This window comes from Lissotriton vulgaris, chromosome 6 (genome assembly GCF_964263255.1).
Source record: "Lissotriton vulgaris chromosome 6, aLisVul1.2, whole genome shotgun sequence".
NCBI lineage: Eukaryota > Metazoa > Chordata > Amphibia > Caudata > Salamandridae > Lissotriton > Lissotriton vulgaris.
The window spans coordinates 1,099,351,975-1,099,367,879 of NC_141694.1; the positions used below are offsets into that span (position 1 = coordinate 1,099,351,975).

At 40.5% G+C, this 15,905-nt stretch overlaps 1 protein-coding gene across 3 annotated transcripts in view; it reads left to right on the forward strand.

The window, feature by feature from the left end:
* The window catches only part of ADGRG6 (adhesion G protein-coupled receptor G6), a 653,874-nt gene that overhangs the window by 275,798 nt on the left and 362,171 nt on the right, over positions 1–15,905 (forward strand). For all 3 annotated transcript variants that reach the window (XM_086927164.1, XM_086927162.1, XM_086927163.1), the window contains exon 3: positions 14,594–14,935. In XM_086927164.1, coding sequence (XP_086783290.1) covers positions 14,594–14,935 — 342 coding nt within the window. The remainder of the gene's footprint in view (positions 1–14,593; positions 14,936–15,905) is intronic.

The following is a 15,905-nucleotide window of genomic DNA, read 5'->3' on the forward strand; positions in this document are numbered from 1 at the left end:
GTCTACATGAGCCCCCTCGCGGCCATCGCACACCAACACAACCTCAACATAATCTCCTACGCCGACGACACCCAGCTGATCCTCTCCCTGACCAACGACCCCGCCGCCGCCAGAGCCAACCTTCACGACGGAATGAAAGAGGTAGCTGAGTGGATGTCGACCAGCCGCCTGAAGCTGAACTCGGACAAGACGGAAGTCCTCATCCTGGGCTCCTCGCCCTCCGCCTGGGACGACTCCTGGTGGCCCCCACCCTGGGCACCGCACCCAAACCAACGGACCACGCACGCGACCTGGGCTTCATCCTGGACTCCTCCCTCTCCATGACCAGACAAGTCAACGCCGTCTCCTCGTCATGCTTCAACATCCTACGCATGCTACGGAAGATCTTCTGGTGGATCCCCACCGAGACCAGGAAGACCGTCACCCAGGCCCTCGTCACCAGCCGACTGGACTACGGCAACGCCCTCTACGCCGGTACCACCGCCAAGCTCCAGAAGAGACTCCAGCGGATCCAGAACGCCTCAGCCAGACTCATCCTCGACATGCCACGAACCAGCCACATCTACGGACATCTGGGAGACCTGCATTGGCTCCCCGTCAACAAAAGAATCACCTTCCGCCTCCTCACCCACGCACACAAAGCCCTACACGACCAAGGCCCGAGCTACCTCAACAACCGAATCAACTTCTACGCTCCCAAACGCCACCTCCGATCAGCCAACCACGCCCTCGCCGCCGTCCCCCGCATCCGAAGAGCGACAGCAGGAGGAAGGTCCTTCTCCTACCTGGCCGCCAAGACCTGGAACTCCCTCCCGACCAACCTGCGCCTGACCCAAGACCACCTCCTTCAGGAAGAAGCTGAAGACCTGGCTGTTCGAGCAGTAACAGCAACCCCCTCCCCACCCCCCAGCGCCTTGAGACCCTACGGGTAAGTAGTGCGCTCTATAAATGTCTTTGATTGATTGATTGATTGATTGAGTTCTTAAACTCCGCTTATTATGCCAATGCCTTTGCTGACAAGAATCAGTGGCCCGTCCTGTTGGTGGACTCCACATTCAGGGGTGAATAGAGGTGTCTTTGCCCTATAGCTCTGAGCAGCACTCAATTCCATGTTCTTTAACTTTTCTCAGATTCTTCTGTCTCAGTTGCAAAATCTTTGCCATGTTTGTGGGGCATGTTAGCGGCCTAGAGTGCAAAGTGCATCTTGCTCATGGGTGTCAACTTGATGAGCAGAGCTGGGTAGGGCAGCTGGACTCTCTAGCATTATACTGGTAGGTTGAAGAGCCATGGCTATCTTTGGACCAAGACAATTGCCGCGATCCCAACTTGAAGTGTCAGTTACTCTGTTCTAGCCACAGCCCTGATCAGTACCCGCACCTAACCTAGCAATCTGCTTGCTTCACTCAAACAAAGCAGCAGCCTTTTACATATTTGACAGCAGAATTAACAGTCCACCTAAAATTTTCCATGGAGAAAAAACCCTTGTTCCTCCAGAGAGGGTCGGCCTTGCTTGCTCACATGACAGAACAGGGACTGGTTTAAAAAACCCACCAGGACATATATTGGTTCCAAGTTTGGCCCTGGATAAGGGACAGAGAACACAACAAGCTTCATTGGAACAAACAAAAAATATTTGTTTGACAGAGAAGGAAAAAAATTCATATTAAACAACACATTACATGCAAGACAACACATGCGATTTATGTGGTAGAGTGTAAATCTGGTCTCCAGTACATAGGGAGTACTACATGTATGGTAAAGAAACGAATTCTGAAGCACATACAAGCAGTGAAAAACAAGGATACCAACTATGCCACAGCAAAACATCTCATGCAGTGTCAGAATGCAGACTGGAAAACAATGACATTTTTTGGATTAGATGTGGTACCGCTGAATAAACGTGGGGGAGACAGGACTAAAAAACAGAGGCAATTGGAATCACAATGTATAATCAGACTCAAGACGAAGACGCCGACAGGCCTTAATAGCGATGATGAATTTTTCATACACCTATTATGGATCAGAACATACCCACTGTGCAATAGAGATAGAATGTGAAGACAATACCATTACTGGGGAACCGATGAATTATGGTACTGTATCTTAACGGCAGTGTCATTGGTACAACATCATCAATGTATTGTTGAAAATCACAATTAATGACAATGATTGGATCACTGACACTTAGTTCATTACAGGAACCGGACCCTTAAATTGTGCATAAAATTTGAGTACTTACTTTAAAATAATTGATTGCCTTCAATATGCACATGTTTGCAATACGGTAGATCAACAACATTAATTTATGTATGTGAATTGGTACTACACCATGAATTGAGGATGTGTCAATAAATTGCATTGATCATTTACATTTTTCAGTATGAATTGAAGGTTTGTCAATTAGCCGGCATTACTGATTACATCTTGGTACTGGGCACTACTTAAAACATTGTTGCACAAAAACAACAGAATATTTTTTTTTACCTGATGTGAAATTGTAACGATATGATGCTGAACCGCAACTCCCACCATGCATCATAATGCGCTAATGGTGGAAGTAGGTATATATATATCACAAGTGAAGAAAGACTCACCTACCGTGAAAAAGATCCTGTGAGGTCAAAACGCGTTGGTGTAGCAGTGGTGTTCACCAAATACAGAAGAATAAATTGAGGATTCATTGAGTGTGGCATTTCTTTGGATACAATATGACTTGTGGGCTTAAAGGTTCAGCCCATTGCCGGCACCCACAGCAGAGTGTGCCAGGACTGAACCTGTTTGTGTAAATATATATATAAAATTAACAATACTGACCACTGCTGTGCTCCTAATTGTAGGGATTGTTGGCAGCTGGAGGAGTCAGCTATCCTGTATACACTTGTTAACAATTTCTCCTTCATTTTAGACATTGCCTGCTGACACTCCTAAGTTGTGTAGCATTTTCAATTCTATTTACACTGATATTGTACTGCCCTGATGCATTTCGGCCGACCCTACAGCCTTGGTCACAGTACAATATCAATGTGAATAAAATTGCAAATACTGCACAGCTTTAGAGTGTAGGCAGCCTTTGTTTATAATAACGGAGAAAGGATTTACGAATATATATATATTTATTTTAAACGTACATAGATGTGGAGTTAACACTAGTAAATTTAGATTTACCCGTATATAAGTACCTCCATAATTAGATTCTAAATATTTTAGCTGCAATATTCTTGTAGCATGATATTACAGTAGTGGATATTGTGACACAAGGCCCCAGGGAGAAAGGCAACATGACAACATGATATGCTGCAGAACTGTTATTTATTTGTGACATCATTCGCTCAACTCTGATGTATACCTTGATCCTCCATTGTTTGGTGTCCTGATTTTATATTAGAACAAACTTGTATACCACCAAATGTTAAGATTTCACTGCGTCACTTTTAGGACGCTGTTGCGTCAAAATCTTGCGCCTGCCTCACAGCAGGCGTAAGACTGACACAGGCTCTTTCACATGGGGCTTGCCCCATGTGAAAGGATGCATTGCTGGAGTTGCGTCACTTTTGTGACACACTCCAGCCATGCGTCACTTTTGCGCTTACAGATACGTCAGAAATACTGACATATCTGTAACTCCTTGCGACATGATGCGTCATACATTAAATATGACGCATCAGAAATGTCGCAAGGAGTGCGCACTGAGAAGTGACGCATCGCTGCTTTCACGCAACGATGCGTCACTTCTCATAAATGAGGCCCCACATATTGTTCTCGGCATTTACTACTCTAACCTCTTATTACCCTATCCCATGGCTGTCGAATCGCAGGATCTTTAAATGTACTCTCATTGACACCAGTTCTTTCATATTTTTTATCTGTTGACATGGATGGTAGCTCACCGACCAAGACGCTCTGCCCCTCATTCGGTTTGTTAATGTTGGACACTGTATGTTATAAGACTCCCCTTCTACTGATGGATCTCACTCTTATACAGTGCATGACAAAGAAAAAAGAAATGTTACAATTGTTTTTTAAAGTACCTGCCTGGTTAAACATACAAGCAAGAGCATTCATACATGCTAACCCTCTCGATTCAAACAGGAGACTACAGATTTCAAGGCTAGTCTCCCACCTCACGAATCCTGCATGGAAAAACCTGATTCCTCGGCAGGCATTAGATGGCAGGAATAGGTCTTGTGTCACTCAGATTATGCACTGTTAATAACCTGCTCCTGCAGACCAGTGCATTACGTATTTTTCAGACTGTCTCTGCCTGCCATAGTGATTTCTGTTCTTCTGACAGGTTTGGAAAAAACATACATTTTCATTTCTGACGTCCGACCCTGTAACAGCACACTTGCAAGTCTTATACACGCCGATAGACTTGATGCAGACAGCAATAGAAGTCAATAGGAGACATACATTATCCTGATATTTTTTCAAAAATCTCCCACTTTCCTCTTCCAAAATGTTGGCAAGTATGAGTACGGTAAGTTAGTAATTGAAGTCTAGTCTTTATTGTACACAGGTATTAAAAGCAACATCTTGCGAAATCTTCAGCATTATATGACCAAAGGAGAGCTGCCTTGACATTGTGCCAGAATGAATGATTAAGTTAACTTTTATGACATTCGCCGCCCCAGGGAAAATTGTTTTAACTTTTAATTGCAATGTTCCCAGCCACTGAAGAATTTGACATTTTGCCTATTAATTACGACAGACTTCTTTTGCACCAAGGAGGACTTTCGGCGGTGCAACAACAGCAGCTGCAGCATGAATTTCGTTTTTACTACGATTTTATTTTTATCTCTGTTTGATATTGAGCACCAGGAAAATAATACACTTGAGGATTTGGAAGGCCAGCTAAGCCCTCATATATTAGAGGTTTGCACTCAGTAGCAAACTGGACTTCTCAGTTTAATTTATGAATGTGTTAAACCAAAAACCACATAAGATACTATTTCTGTTCATAAGTGAGAACTGGTTTCTAAGCCCTAACAATTTTCATCGACTAGACCAGGGTTCTCCAAAGTCGGTTCTAGAGGGCTGGATCCATGCCAGATTTTTCAAATAACTACATTTATCTAAATGGGGATATGCTAAAAATCTAGCATGGATCCGGCCCTCCAGGACCGACTTTGGAGAACCCTGCACTAGACCACTGTCACACAAGAAAATCTTGAAGGATCACACAATTTCGTCAAGTCGAGCAAACAGGATTATCATTTAGTTGCAGTGATTCCTGCAGACGTTGACCAGGCTATATTGTATCAATAAAAAAACAAGTAAAACGTATCAAGTAAATTTCCATTGTGTGTCTATGTATGTATATATGTATGCATGTACATATGTGATATTTGCTATGTGTGAAACATGCCAGAAACGCAGCGTATCACTGTACAGGACCAAAGATAAGCATAAAGTCATTGATTGTTACAGCTAGTTATAATTTAGAGCAGCCTTGAAGTGGTCCTTATCGATGTGGGGATTTTATTCCACATCCTCAGTGCAAAGATGGTCTTTTACTGCCTTGTGTTTTTCTTTTTACACTTCTTAGTCTGCAGTGTGATGGCTTCCTGGCTGCAGGTGTGTCAGGAACCAACAGAGATGGTGAGCTTGTTTGAAAGATAAGCAGGGGTGCTGATAATGACAGCTTTGTAAATGATGCAGCTGACTTTAAAGATGATCAGATGATCAGTGCCGGTGTGATCTGGCTTGATCATACCACATTAGTTACGTGTCTGAGTCAGAGCTACGTGACTCAACTGCACCTCAATGAATCTCAATTGAGAAACAATTTGGCCACGAGTTTGCTTGACATTTATTTATTTATAATGCGAATCCCAACATAGATGTTGGTGTGGGTTGCTTACAGCTGAAATACTCCAAAGAGATGGTGTGATGCAAGAATTGGCCAGGCAAGCATGCTCACACCAAGTCTGAAATTGTGTACGCACCAAGTGGTGTTGAAAGAGCGCCATAGGTCATATACAAACAGGAACGTTTGGGCTCCCTCACCCGGTTAGACAGTAAAAGAGAGCAAGTACTGGGTTGCAGAGAGTCTCTAAAACCCTTTAACTGTAGCGCTCATTGTACCTGCTGTAATAGGCCTATGAGTTTGCGTCACCTGAGTTTGGAGTCTTTGTAGTCACAAAGGCTAAAAGTGGACAAAACAACACAGTTTTTTCATGTAAAATATGTGTAATGTTCTGAACACCAGCATATTCTTTGCCAGGATTGGTGCAAGGGAGGGATACTTGTGGGATGGCTGACTCATGGCCCATTCAGGATATTTGTTGAGCTCCAACATGCACAGCTCCTTTTTCCTCCTTTAATCCCCTAGTTTCAGTCAGATTTGGGGGACCAGCATTCTTTGGACTTTGGGACCAGAGTCCTTGTGGTCTCTTTTCTTGGCCTCCCCTGTAATGCTGATTTTTTTTATTAAGATAGCTGTGCTTCTTTAAACTAGAAGTGTACGTTTTTTAGTGAGAATAAGCTCATGAGATGCTTTCTATGGCATATCTTCAATTAAGTAAAGACTAGGACGAGCTAGGATTAAAAAGGTAATGCACTCTGATTATACTAAGGGTCTCCGATTTTCGGTTTCAACAGATTATCACAGTTAAAAACCAACTGGATTACAAAATATGATGTTCAGTTGAAATACAAAACCCCTGATGTTTCACCACTAGATGGCCTCAAAGTTCTATTAGACCAGAGGTCTTCAAACGTTTTGAGACCGAGACCGTCTGTCAACCTTTTTTAGGCATAAGGACCCCCTCCTGTCAAACATTTCTAGAACCGCTATAAACACTGAATTGGTAACAAGGATAAGGGGCGCACAGCAATATGTATGGCAAGTTAAGATTCAAGAATATTAACAGTGACTGCTACTAGGCAGAAAAGGAAGGTTACCAAACTTCCTTAAGTATCCTGGACTAGTCCAAGATATAAACTAATTCTAGACTCCTGCCGAGCAGTCTTATAACTTCGTGTATTCAGAAGAAATCACAGTGTAATATTTACATCAGAAAATTATTACTCAGTCATTAGTATATGAGCAAAATGTCCCAATTCTCATCCAGTGAGTATACAGACACCCGAATCTTGAAATACGTCTGGTCCAAGTTTATTCCAGACCGATAATTTCGGGCATTGGGGGACCAACAGAGAAGTTATCCCAATTTGTGGACTCTTACCTAAGACCGTACGTACGTAATTTGCCATCTCATATTGAGGACACTAAACATGTTCTCAATATAATGAATGACATAGTATGGGATGATGGTATGATCCTTGTGACTTTAGATGTTATATCCTTATACTCAAATATTGAACATGACAAAGGTATCGCAGCAATAGAGAGTTTTCTGAACAAAAGACCAGCTGAGTATTTGGATCACACATCTATGCTACTACAAATGACAAGAATGATCTTGGAGAATAATTACTTTCTCTTTGAATCTACCTGGTATAAACAAAAGACCGGAACTGCGATGGGTTCCAAATTTGCTCCGTCCTTCGCGAACCTCTTTATGGGGAGATTGGAGGCGGAGTGGATTTGGGGCCCTAAGGGCAGTCAATGGATAGACCATATATACTATTGGGGAAGGTTCATAGATGATTGTTTGTTAATTTGGAGAGGTACTACTGATGAATTAGAATTATTCTTTGCTTATCTAAACTCTAACGACCTTAATATGTCGTTTACCACACATTATGATAAAAAGAATTTAACTTTTCTAGATATTGAATTATTTGTAGATGAAAACAAACTGTCCAGTCGCATGTTTCGTAAAGAAACAAGCTGCAATGCACTTTTAAGAGCGGATAGTTGCCACCCTAAGAGCCAAATCAATTCAATCCCCTATGGAGAAATGATTAGAGCGAGAAGAAACTGCTCCAAAGACATAGATTTTGATGTGAATGTTAAGGACATGAAGATAAGGTTTAAAAATAGAGGCTATGCTAATAACATCGTTAATAAAGCTGCCAACAGAGTACAGAAGCTCAAACGAGATGAGACACTGAAATCAAAAGATAAGAGAAGCACTGAAGTAGATAAACAAACTATTAGAATGATTACAAACTTTGGTGTTGGAAGCAACAAAATTTTCAGTATTATGAGAAAGTATTGGCATATTCTGTATACGGATAAAGACTTGAAACCTTATCTGACTGAGAAACCTAGTATCACCTTCAGAAAAGGAACAACTATTGCAAATATTGTAAGCCCTAGCTACCCAAAACCGATTACATACTTGGATCAGAGTGAATGGTTACGTGCCCGCCCAAAAGGTTTTCATTATTGTGGTAACTGCAGCTCATGCTGGTGGGCTAAGAGAAAAGTTATAACATTTGAGTACAATGATACAGGTACCCACCACATAGACTCTTTCATTAATTGTGAATCTACTTTTGTGATTTATGTTATTGCTTGCCTATGCGGTAAGATTTATGTGGGAAGTACAGTTAGGAGGCTTAAAGATCGCATGGTGGAACATTATCGGGCACTAAAGAATGGAGACACAAGATACCCTATAGCGTCACACTCCATCCAGAATAGAAATGATATAGGGAATCATAAATTCTCCTATCATGGCATAGAACAAGTGACTCTTGATAAACGCGGGGGAGACAGAGTACTTAAGCTCAGACGCAGAGAGGCACGTTGGATTATGGCACTTCGGGCGGTGGAAGAAGGGCTGAATATGGATACGGAACTACAGTACTTCTTGGGAGACTAATTATGTAACAGAACTGAAAGAATGTTACTGTATAAAGATTTGGCTCTCATATATATTACAGATACAAATGATTAATTACTGATGTAATGTTAATAGGACACTTCAAATGCTAATGTCACTACTCTTTCATCCTAGTCTTTGTTTAAGAGTTATTAATTGTGTTTACAATATTATCATATAGATCACTAGCGGAATAACACGGAACGCTGGAAGCCGAGTCACCACCTAACCAATACGTTAACACACTAGCTAAATTCTTTTGTATCATCTTATAAATACATTATACTTAATTGAAGTGATATGGACAAAGAAGCCTAATTCAGATGTCGAAGGAGAAACTCCCTCTAAGAACAGAGACATGAATATGGGTTTGAGTTAATCAGAATCTATATAATTTATGATATTAAAACCTAATTAAAGATGGCAATGCATTTCTACACGTATAAATATATCGTTTCGATATTGGCAACGAAATTTTCTCTGAGAAATATGCAAAGGTTAATAATTATTTACAAAATTAGTTTTAATACTATTAATCAAACAACTTTGCTGTAATTAAATAATGAGAAAATTTTACATTTCTACAATATAACACTCCGAGACGGGTTTGACTAATAATATAATAGCTGTACACTTAAGGCTAATTATATTAACACGTACTGTTACCGAAATGCGGGAATAATTATGAGTGAATAACATCTGAGGATAGAAACAGATCCGCTGCACGGACCCATTAACCACGCTAAGATGGCGACTGCTTAGTTGGTGTTTCTTCGTGTTTTCTTACGTATTACACATACGTACTTAAACAAGATGGCGCTTCTGACACACGCCGATACTAGGTAAACAGGCGGAGATACACGCCGAAACCGAAGCCGGGATATAGGTAAGAGTAGCTCTGTTAAATATAAACTTAGAGCGTTTTAAAATACTAATACCGAGAGCCGACCCCTAACAGTGTGGTTTTTTACTTATAGACCCGAGAGTTAAACACGAAAATTAAAATATAACGGATATTACGGGAATAGACAACTACATACCGAGATATAAATGAGGTGAGACTAAGTTATATACAATAGGAATTTATGTGATTGTATGTAATAGTAAGAGTCTGAAAGTTGGAATCCTTTTGATAGATACGTAGAAGACAACTACATAGTCATAAAATAATATCAACGTGGGAGTAAAGAAGTGCAGAGGTATTAACTTTATATTACTATCTTAATTTTACTAAACTTTAAGATAGAATAATATTGCGAATGAGACTTTAAGAATCTTTGATAATGGACTGCAGTGGTGACAGAGCTAAAAGCTTTCCTATGTTATTTGCAGATATAGTAAAGTTTGTGCACAAATATTGCTGAAAGGATCTTGAGATTGGAGAATATTGACCTATAGTTTAGGTAAATAATATATTATTTTCTTTTTTATCACTATCATGAATTTGGTGAACACCTAACTGTTAAGCTGTTGTCATAGAAGAGACACCGGGATCCACATACAGTTATTTTGAATAACACATGTCACTTAATTAAGGGTACTATGTTTTCCTACTCACCTAGGAGGTGAATTTTATAATAGCATAATATTGATCTTTCTACACCAACAATATTGTTGATACATATTTCATACTAGTTTATATGTTTTATTAATTTGGCTTGCAGCCCTGAGGAAGTTGACTGGCATGAGATTAATGCCCAACGAAACACGTGTTGGCTGCAGAGGTTGTTCTTTGAACTTTGTTGAATATTTGGAATGAACTTTGGAATTGAATAGACTCTTTTGATTGAATCAAGGACGATTTGGATTGACCTTTCAAAACTTGGAATAAACTTGGACCAGACGTATTTCAAGATTCGGGTGTCTGTATACTCACTGGATGAGAATTGGGACATTTTGCTCATATACTAATGACTGAGTAATAATTTTCTGATGTAAATATTACACTGTGATTTCTTCTGAATACACGAAGTTATAAGACTGCTCGGCAGGAGTCTAGAATTCATTTCTAGAACCGGGTACTCCTCATCATCAACAACCACTGCCAACCATCAATGCCCTCAATTCCCATGGCACCTCATTTTTCCGGGGGGCAAATAATATTAAATAGTGTTTAGTAAACCAAAGGTTTGTGGTTGACTGTGGTTCGGTGTCAGAGGCTTACCACAAAAGTCTCTCCCAAAAAAATTTCTTAGAAATACACAATGTGTCTTAATTTTTCACAAACAGAACATAATTTGACAAAACATATTCAGATGATAACACCTTTTTGAACCAATCTGATGGTGTGCGTGTTTTTATCCAGAGAAAAGGTCAATCTGTGGTTGCACCTCATTGGTACCAGTTTAATAATTAAATATATCAATAAGCAATGAAAAGGTGACCAGTTCAGCTTTGTAAAGGGCCTTCTATTGCACGGCAACACGTGATGCTGCTTTTTAGTGACTTTTGAGTCGATTGAATAATAAAAAACAGTTTTTTTGTTAAAATCTGCAGATTATGTGGCAGCTGATGGACTATGTGACGAATACGGCAAATCTATAATGATGCTAAAATTGCCGCATCCACACAATCACATACTTCCAGTGGCCCTGGGTATAATGGCTATAATGCATGGGTTGCAACTTTAGTGCAAGGCATTCAAGGAGAACCATACTGTATTTCATGGAATGTTGACGGCTTGGCTTTTACAGCTGCTTGGAAGTGGAGGTTGATGAACATCATTCATCATAATTAAAACATAGTATTTATAATCATTAATTATGAACTGCATGGTCCAAGTAGGATTCTTTCTTGAATCTAGGGGATGAGGTGGTCCCTTAATCTTCTATCATATTGTTGTTCTAAAAAGGTTTTTATTTTTACCAATATGGGAAAAGATACCTCTATTTTAGCACAACCTGACTCCTGGTTATATTAGTTTGCTGTAGTTGTTGACTTCAGTCTTCGTAGAGGGGAGACTAGAGGGCCTTGAGAGTCTAAACATGGGGCGAGGTCAAATATGTGGCTAAAAGCAAAGTATTATGTACTTTGTTTTAGGTCTTTCACCATCAGGTACCTCCTTATAAAATAACGGGCAGCTTAAATGAAAAAAATAACCAAATATAAAAAGTTGTTACTCAGTGGGAAATGTATTATAGCACATTATGAAACCTCTATTAGTGAATGCATTGCAGAGGTCTGTGTGTAACCAGAGACTCACAGAATTACATCTTGGTTGATGCAGTGGGGAATAGTGACTTGTGTATTTTTAGTGCTACGAGGGTGACAGCAAGCACTGTGAATGTGTAAGTTATTATTTTATAATTGCATTACACAAAGTATATGATAGACTGCTACAAAATAACAAAACTTTTACGATAAAATGGTGCTTCCAAAATATAGATTTTAGTAATACAAGACCATCCATTCTGCTATTCTTTACATAAATGTGCCTTCAACACCTCCTCAGGGATAGTAAGCACTATGTAAATACAATGCCAATTAAAAGCATGCACTTCACAGCTCAGTTGCTAACTCTTTGCACAACCACTCAAAAATAAGCTTCACGTTATTTGATCAAATAAAGCCAGAACCAGCTCCCAGGCATCCTTTACATTTGCAGATTTCCCTTCACAATTGGAGATTGTCATTGTGCCCTTTTGCGTTTCTTTCAAGCAAGCAGCACGCTGACAGAAATGCGTTTAGCTGTCTGCCAAACTTCGGTTTTACAGCACAGGAGAGCCCCTGAACGACACTCCAGCTGACGAATGCGTGCCCCCGTTCCCATGACTCCACGACCCCTGTGGGGGTTGCACCCCACAGATTGAAGACCTCTGTCAATGGTTCCTAAACTTTTCACAACCACAACCCCCTTTTTAGAACAACAAACTTTCGCGACCACTACATTTGCACTACCAGACAGTTTTATTGATAAAACTACATGGCACACAAATGCTAATGTGAGGAATTCTGGTTTCTATGAATAATTATAATTTCTGCATAAACAAGTAAGGGCCAGATGTAGGTCACCAAATACCGGTCGGTAACAGCCGATTTCGGCCGTTACCGACCGGTATTTTGTGATTGAGATGTAGGGGGCCTAAATTTTACAGAATCGGTAAATTTACTGAATCGGTGAATTTACCCATTCTGTAAAATACCGATTCGGTAACTTTACCGAATCGGTAAATCTATATGTAGGTGGCACTGCAAACAGTGCCACAGGCCCCTAAGAATTCGTTATTTACCATGTAATACTATTGCATGGTAAATAACAAATTCCTGTGTACATGCACATCTGTGCATGTACACCTGTGCCATGTGGCACACAGACATGCCCTAAGGGCATGTATGTGTGTCACATGGCACACAAGCCTGAATCAGGGGTGCAACAGGGTGTCAAAGTGACACCCTGTCCCCCTTGTCAATTCGGTAATTTTACAGAATACCGATTCGGTAATTGCCATAGGTTTCTATGGGCCTCAAGGCCCATAGAAATCAATGGCAATTACCGAATCGGTAAATACGGATTCGGTAATTACGAATCATTCCGATTCGGTAAAAATTACCGAATAATTACCTACATCTTATTTACCGAATCTAAAATACTGAATTGGTAAAATTCGGTATTTTAGAGTCGGTAAATAAGATTTACCTACATCTGGCCCTAAGTGTCTTGATTTGTTTTTGCCCTATTAAAAATCTCTGTTTCCAGCACACTTAGGCATTACTAAAAAAGTGCTTGATTTTTGCTTTCCTCACTGTTGGATTCATACAGTTAATGTTTAAGTTATGCACATTTTGTTGTGGACTGCAAAAAACGACATCTTATGTTATCACATAATTCACTTTAAAAACTCATCTCACTTTGCAGTCAGAGATAGAAAACACAAAGACCCCTTTTTAAATACTAAAGCATCCTGACATTTGATTTCTATATTTGAATCACTGCAAATGTGACAAGTTAAACACAAAATGTAAAGACATATTTATATATAGCTCTGATTTTCGGGATCCAAAGGACTATGGTATGACCAGCTCTGACCATCTTTATAAGGAAAGCAATATAAGGGGATGGTGATAATTGGCTTAATATTCTGAACTTGGGAGTTCAAGCTTTCAAGGAACCAGTTGTTAGTGCATTTTAGACTGTCATATAAACACAGATGCTGTTTTGGTAAGTAGAAATGTATTTAATATTGACAAATATGCAGAGAAGGGTTCTTATGTTCGCTGTAGGTTGACCTCATCTTTATTTATCTAAGACCATTGTTGTTTGCATTCTATCATCTTATGTTACTTCTACTACACAACAGTTGCAATGACCATGTGAAACGTTTGCTGTTGATTCTATCTTATCATGACATCTCGTTCCAAACCTGACCTTCTATAAACACTCAGGGGCATATTATCAAGACAGGCGATAAAATTATTGCTGTTTTAGCGTCAGAAAACTGCAGCTAAAACAGCAATAATGGGCTTGATAATATGCTCTATTGAATTCCAATTGAAGCCCATGTTAGATGTAAAGGACATCTAACATGGGCTTCAATTGGAAATCCATAGAGCATATTATCAAGCCCATTATCGCTGTTTAAGCAGCAGTTTTCTGCCGCTAAAACTGCGATAATTTTATCGCTTGTCTCGATAATATGCCCCCGAGTGAGTTCTGTGAATTGTAATGCTGCTTGTTCTAATGAAACCAACTGGACTGAAGGTCCATATTACTATGGTTTGTCGAAAGAATAACTGGAATGGATTTGCTCTCTACCCATGACAAGTGGTATTTTGGTAATCTTAGCAAAATTTCAAATTTGTAGATTGTTCTTATGTGCAAACTGGTATTGTTTTCTCATGTCCTTCTTTTGGTCCAACAGTGTCGGAATGCTCCAACTGCAGAATGGTGATCACCAACTCTTCAGGGTACTTCTCCACTCCCTGCTACCCGAAAGATTACAGCAACACTCTGTCGTGCCAGTGGTCCTTTCGAGCACCTCCCGGATTTATTATCCAGATCACATTTGTGGATTTTGACGTAGAGGAAGCTCCGAAATGCGTCTACGACTCGATGACAATTGACACTGGTCAGAGCACAATGAAGTTCTGTGGGCTGACGGCGAAAGGACTCTCATTCAACTCAACAGGCAATGAGATGAAAGTGCTATTTACAAGTGACTTTAGCATCCAGAAGAAAGGGTTCAACGCGTCGTACACAAGAAGTAAGTTCTGGGGTTACTGCTGCCCTATCCACAATATGGCATTCTGTCTGCATTTACATAAGTTGATAGTTGTTATCATGGACGGGGACACACATTATTTTGCTGATATTGTGATGTGATAGTTAGAGATACAAGTTTGAATACCAATGTTAATGCATATTAGTACATGAGTGCAGCAAATTTGCACTACTTTATGCAAAGGCTTATGTTGAAATATAACTCAGTGCACACTTGAGTTCCATCTATGCACACATGTTCTACTTTTCTATGCTCAGATCTTCCATGTTTCCAGAAGCAGAGTTACATTCCCACCCCCAACTGGTGAGTGGCTGAGTATGTGAAATGTCTTGGGTTTCATATTCTGCATGGTGTGCTGGACAACCAAAGAAAACGTAGAGCAGCCACAAGGCAGCCTGTATAACTTGCCTGCGCTCTGGATTTGAAAAAAATTGGCAACAGCTCCATGTGGCTCTTCTAAACCTCCACAGGACTGGCAGCATGTCCATTCAACCTCCCTCCCTTAGCTTTCGGCTAAGATTAATAACGCCCATTCTATGAAATGAAAATTGTGCAAATGTGGTGTCAACTGGGGTCCACCCCATGGTCTGACTGTGAACAGCAACCAGCCCTGGCTGATTGCTGCTCGACCGTCCCTGTTAGCGGGGGTGGGTGTGCTAGTAAAATGCACCTCTACCTCTTTTGTTACAGGGGGCCGAAATTGCAGCACTACCGCAAAACTGGCCCCCAGTGACAAAATCGCCCCCCATGGCCAGAAAACCGCCCTCTACCCCACCGGCCCTGGAGGGGAAATGCATGGTGCCCGCTAGAGCCATTCTGGCCCTGAGCCACTTCTGACTTATGCCTAATTTAAGAACATGTGTTAATAGGTTAATGAAGTCTCACCTTCTTCAGCACCAAATTTCCTTTGTAGACAGCCACTGGAGGCAGAATTGCACACACTTCTGTGATT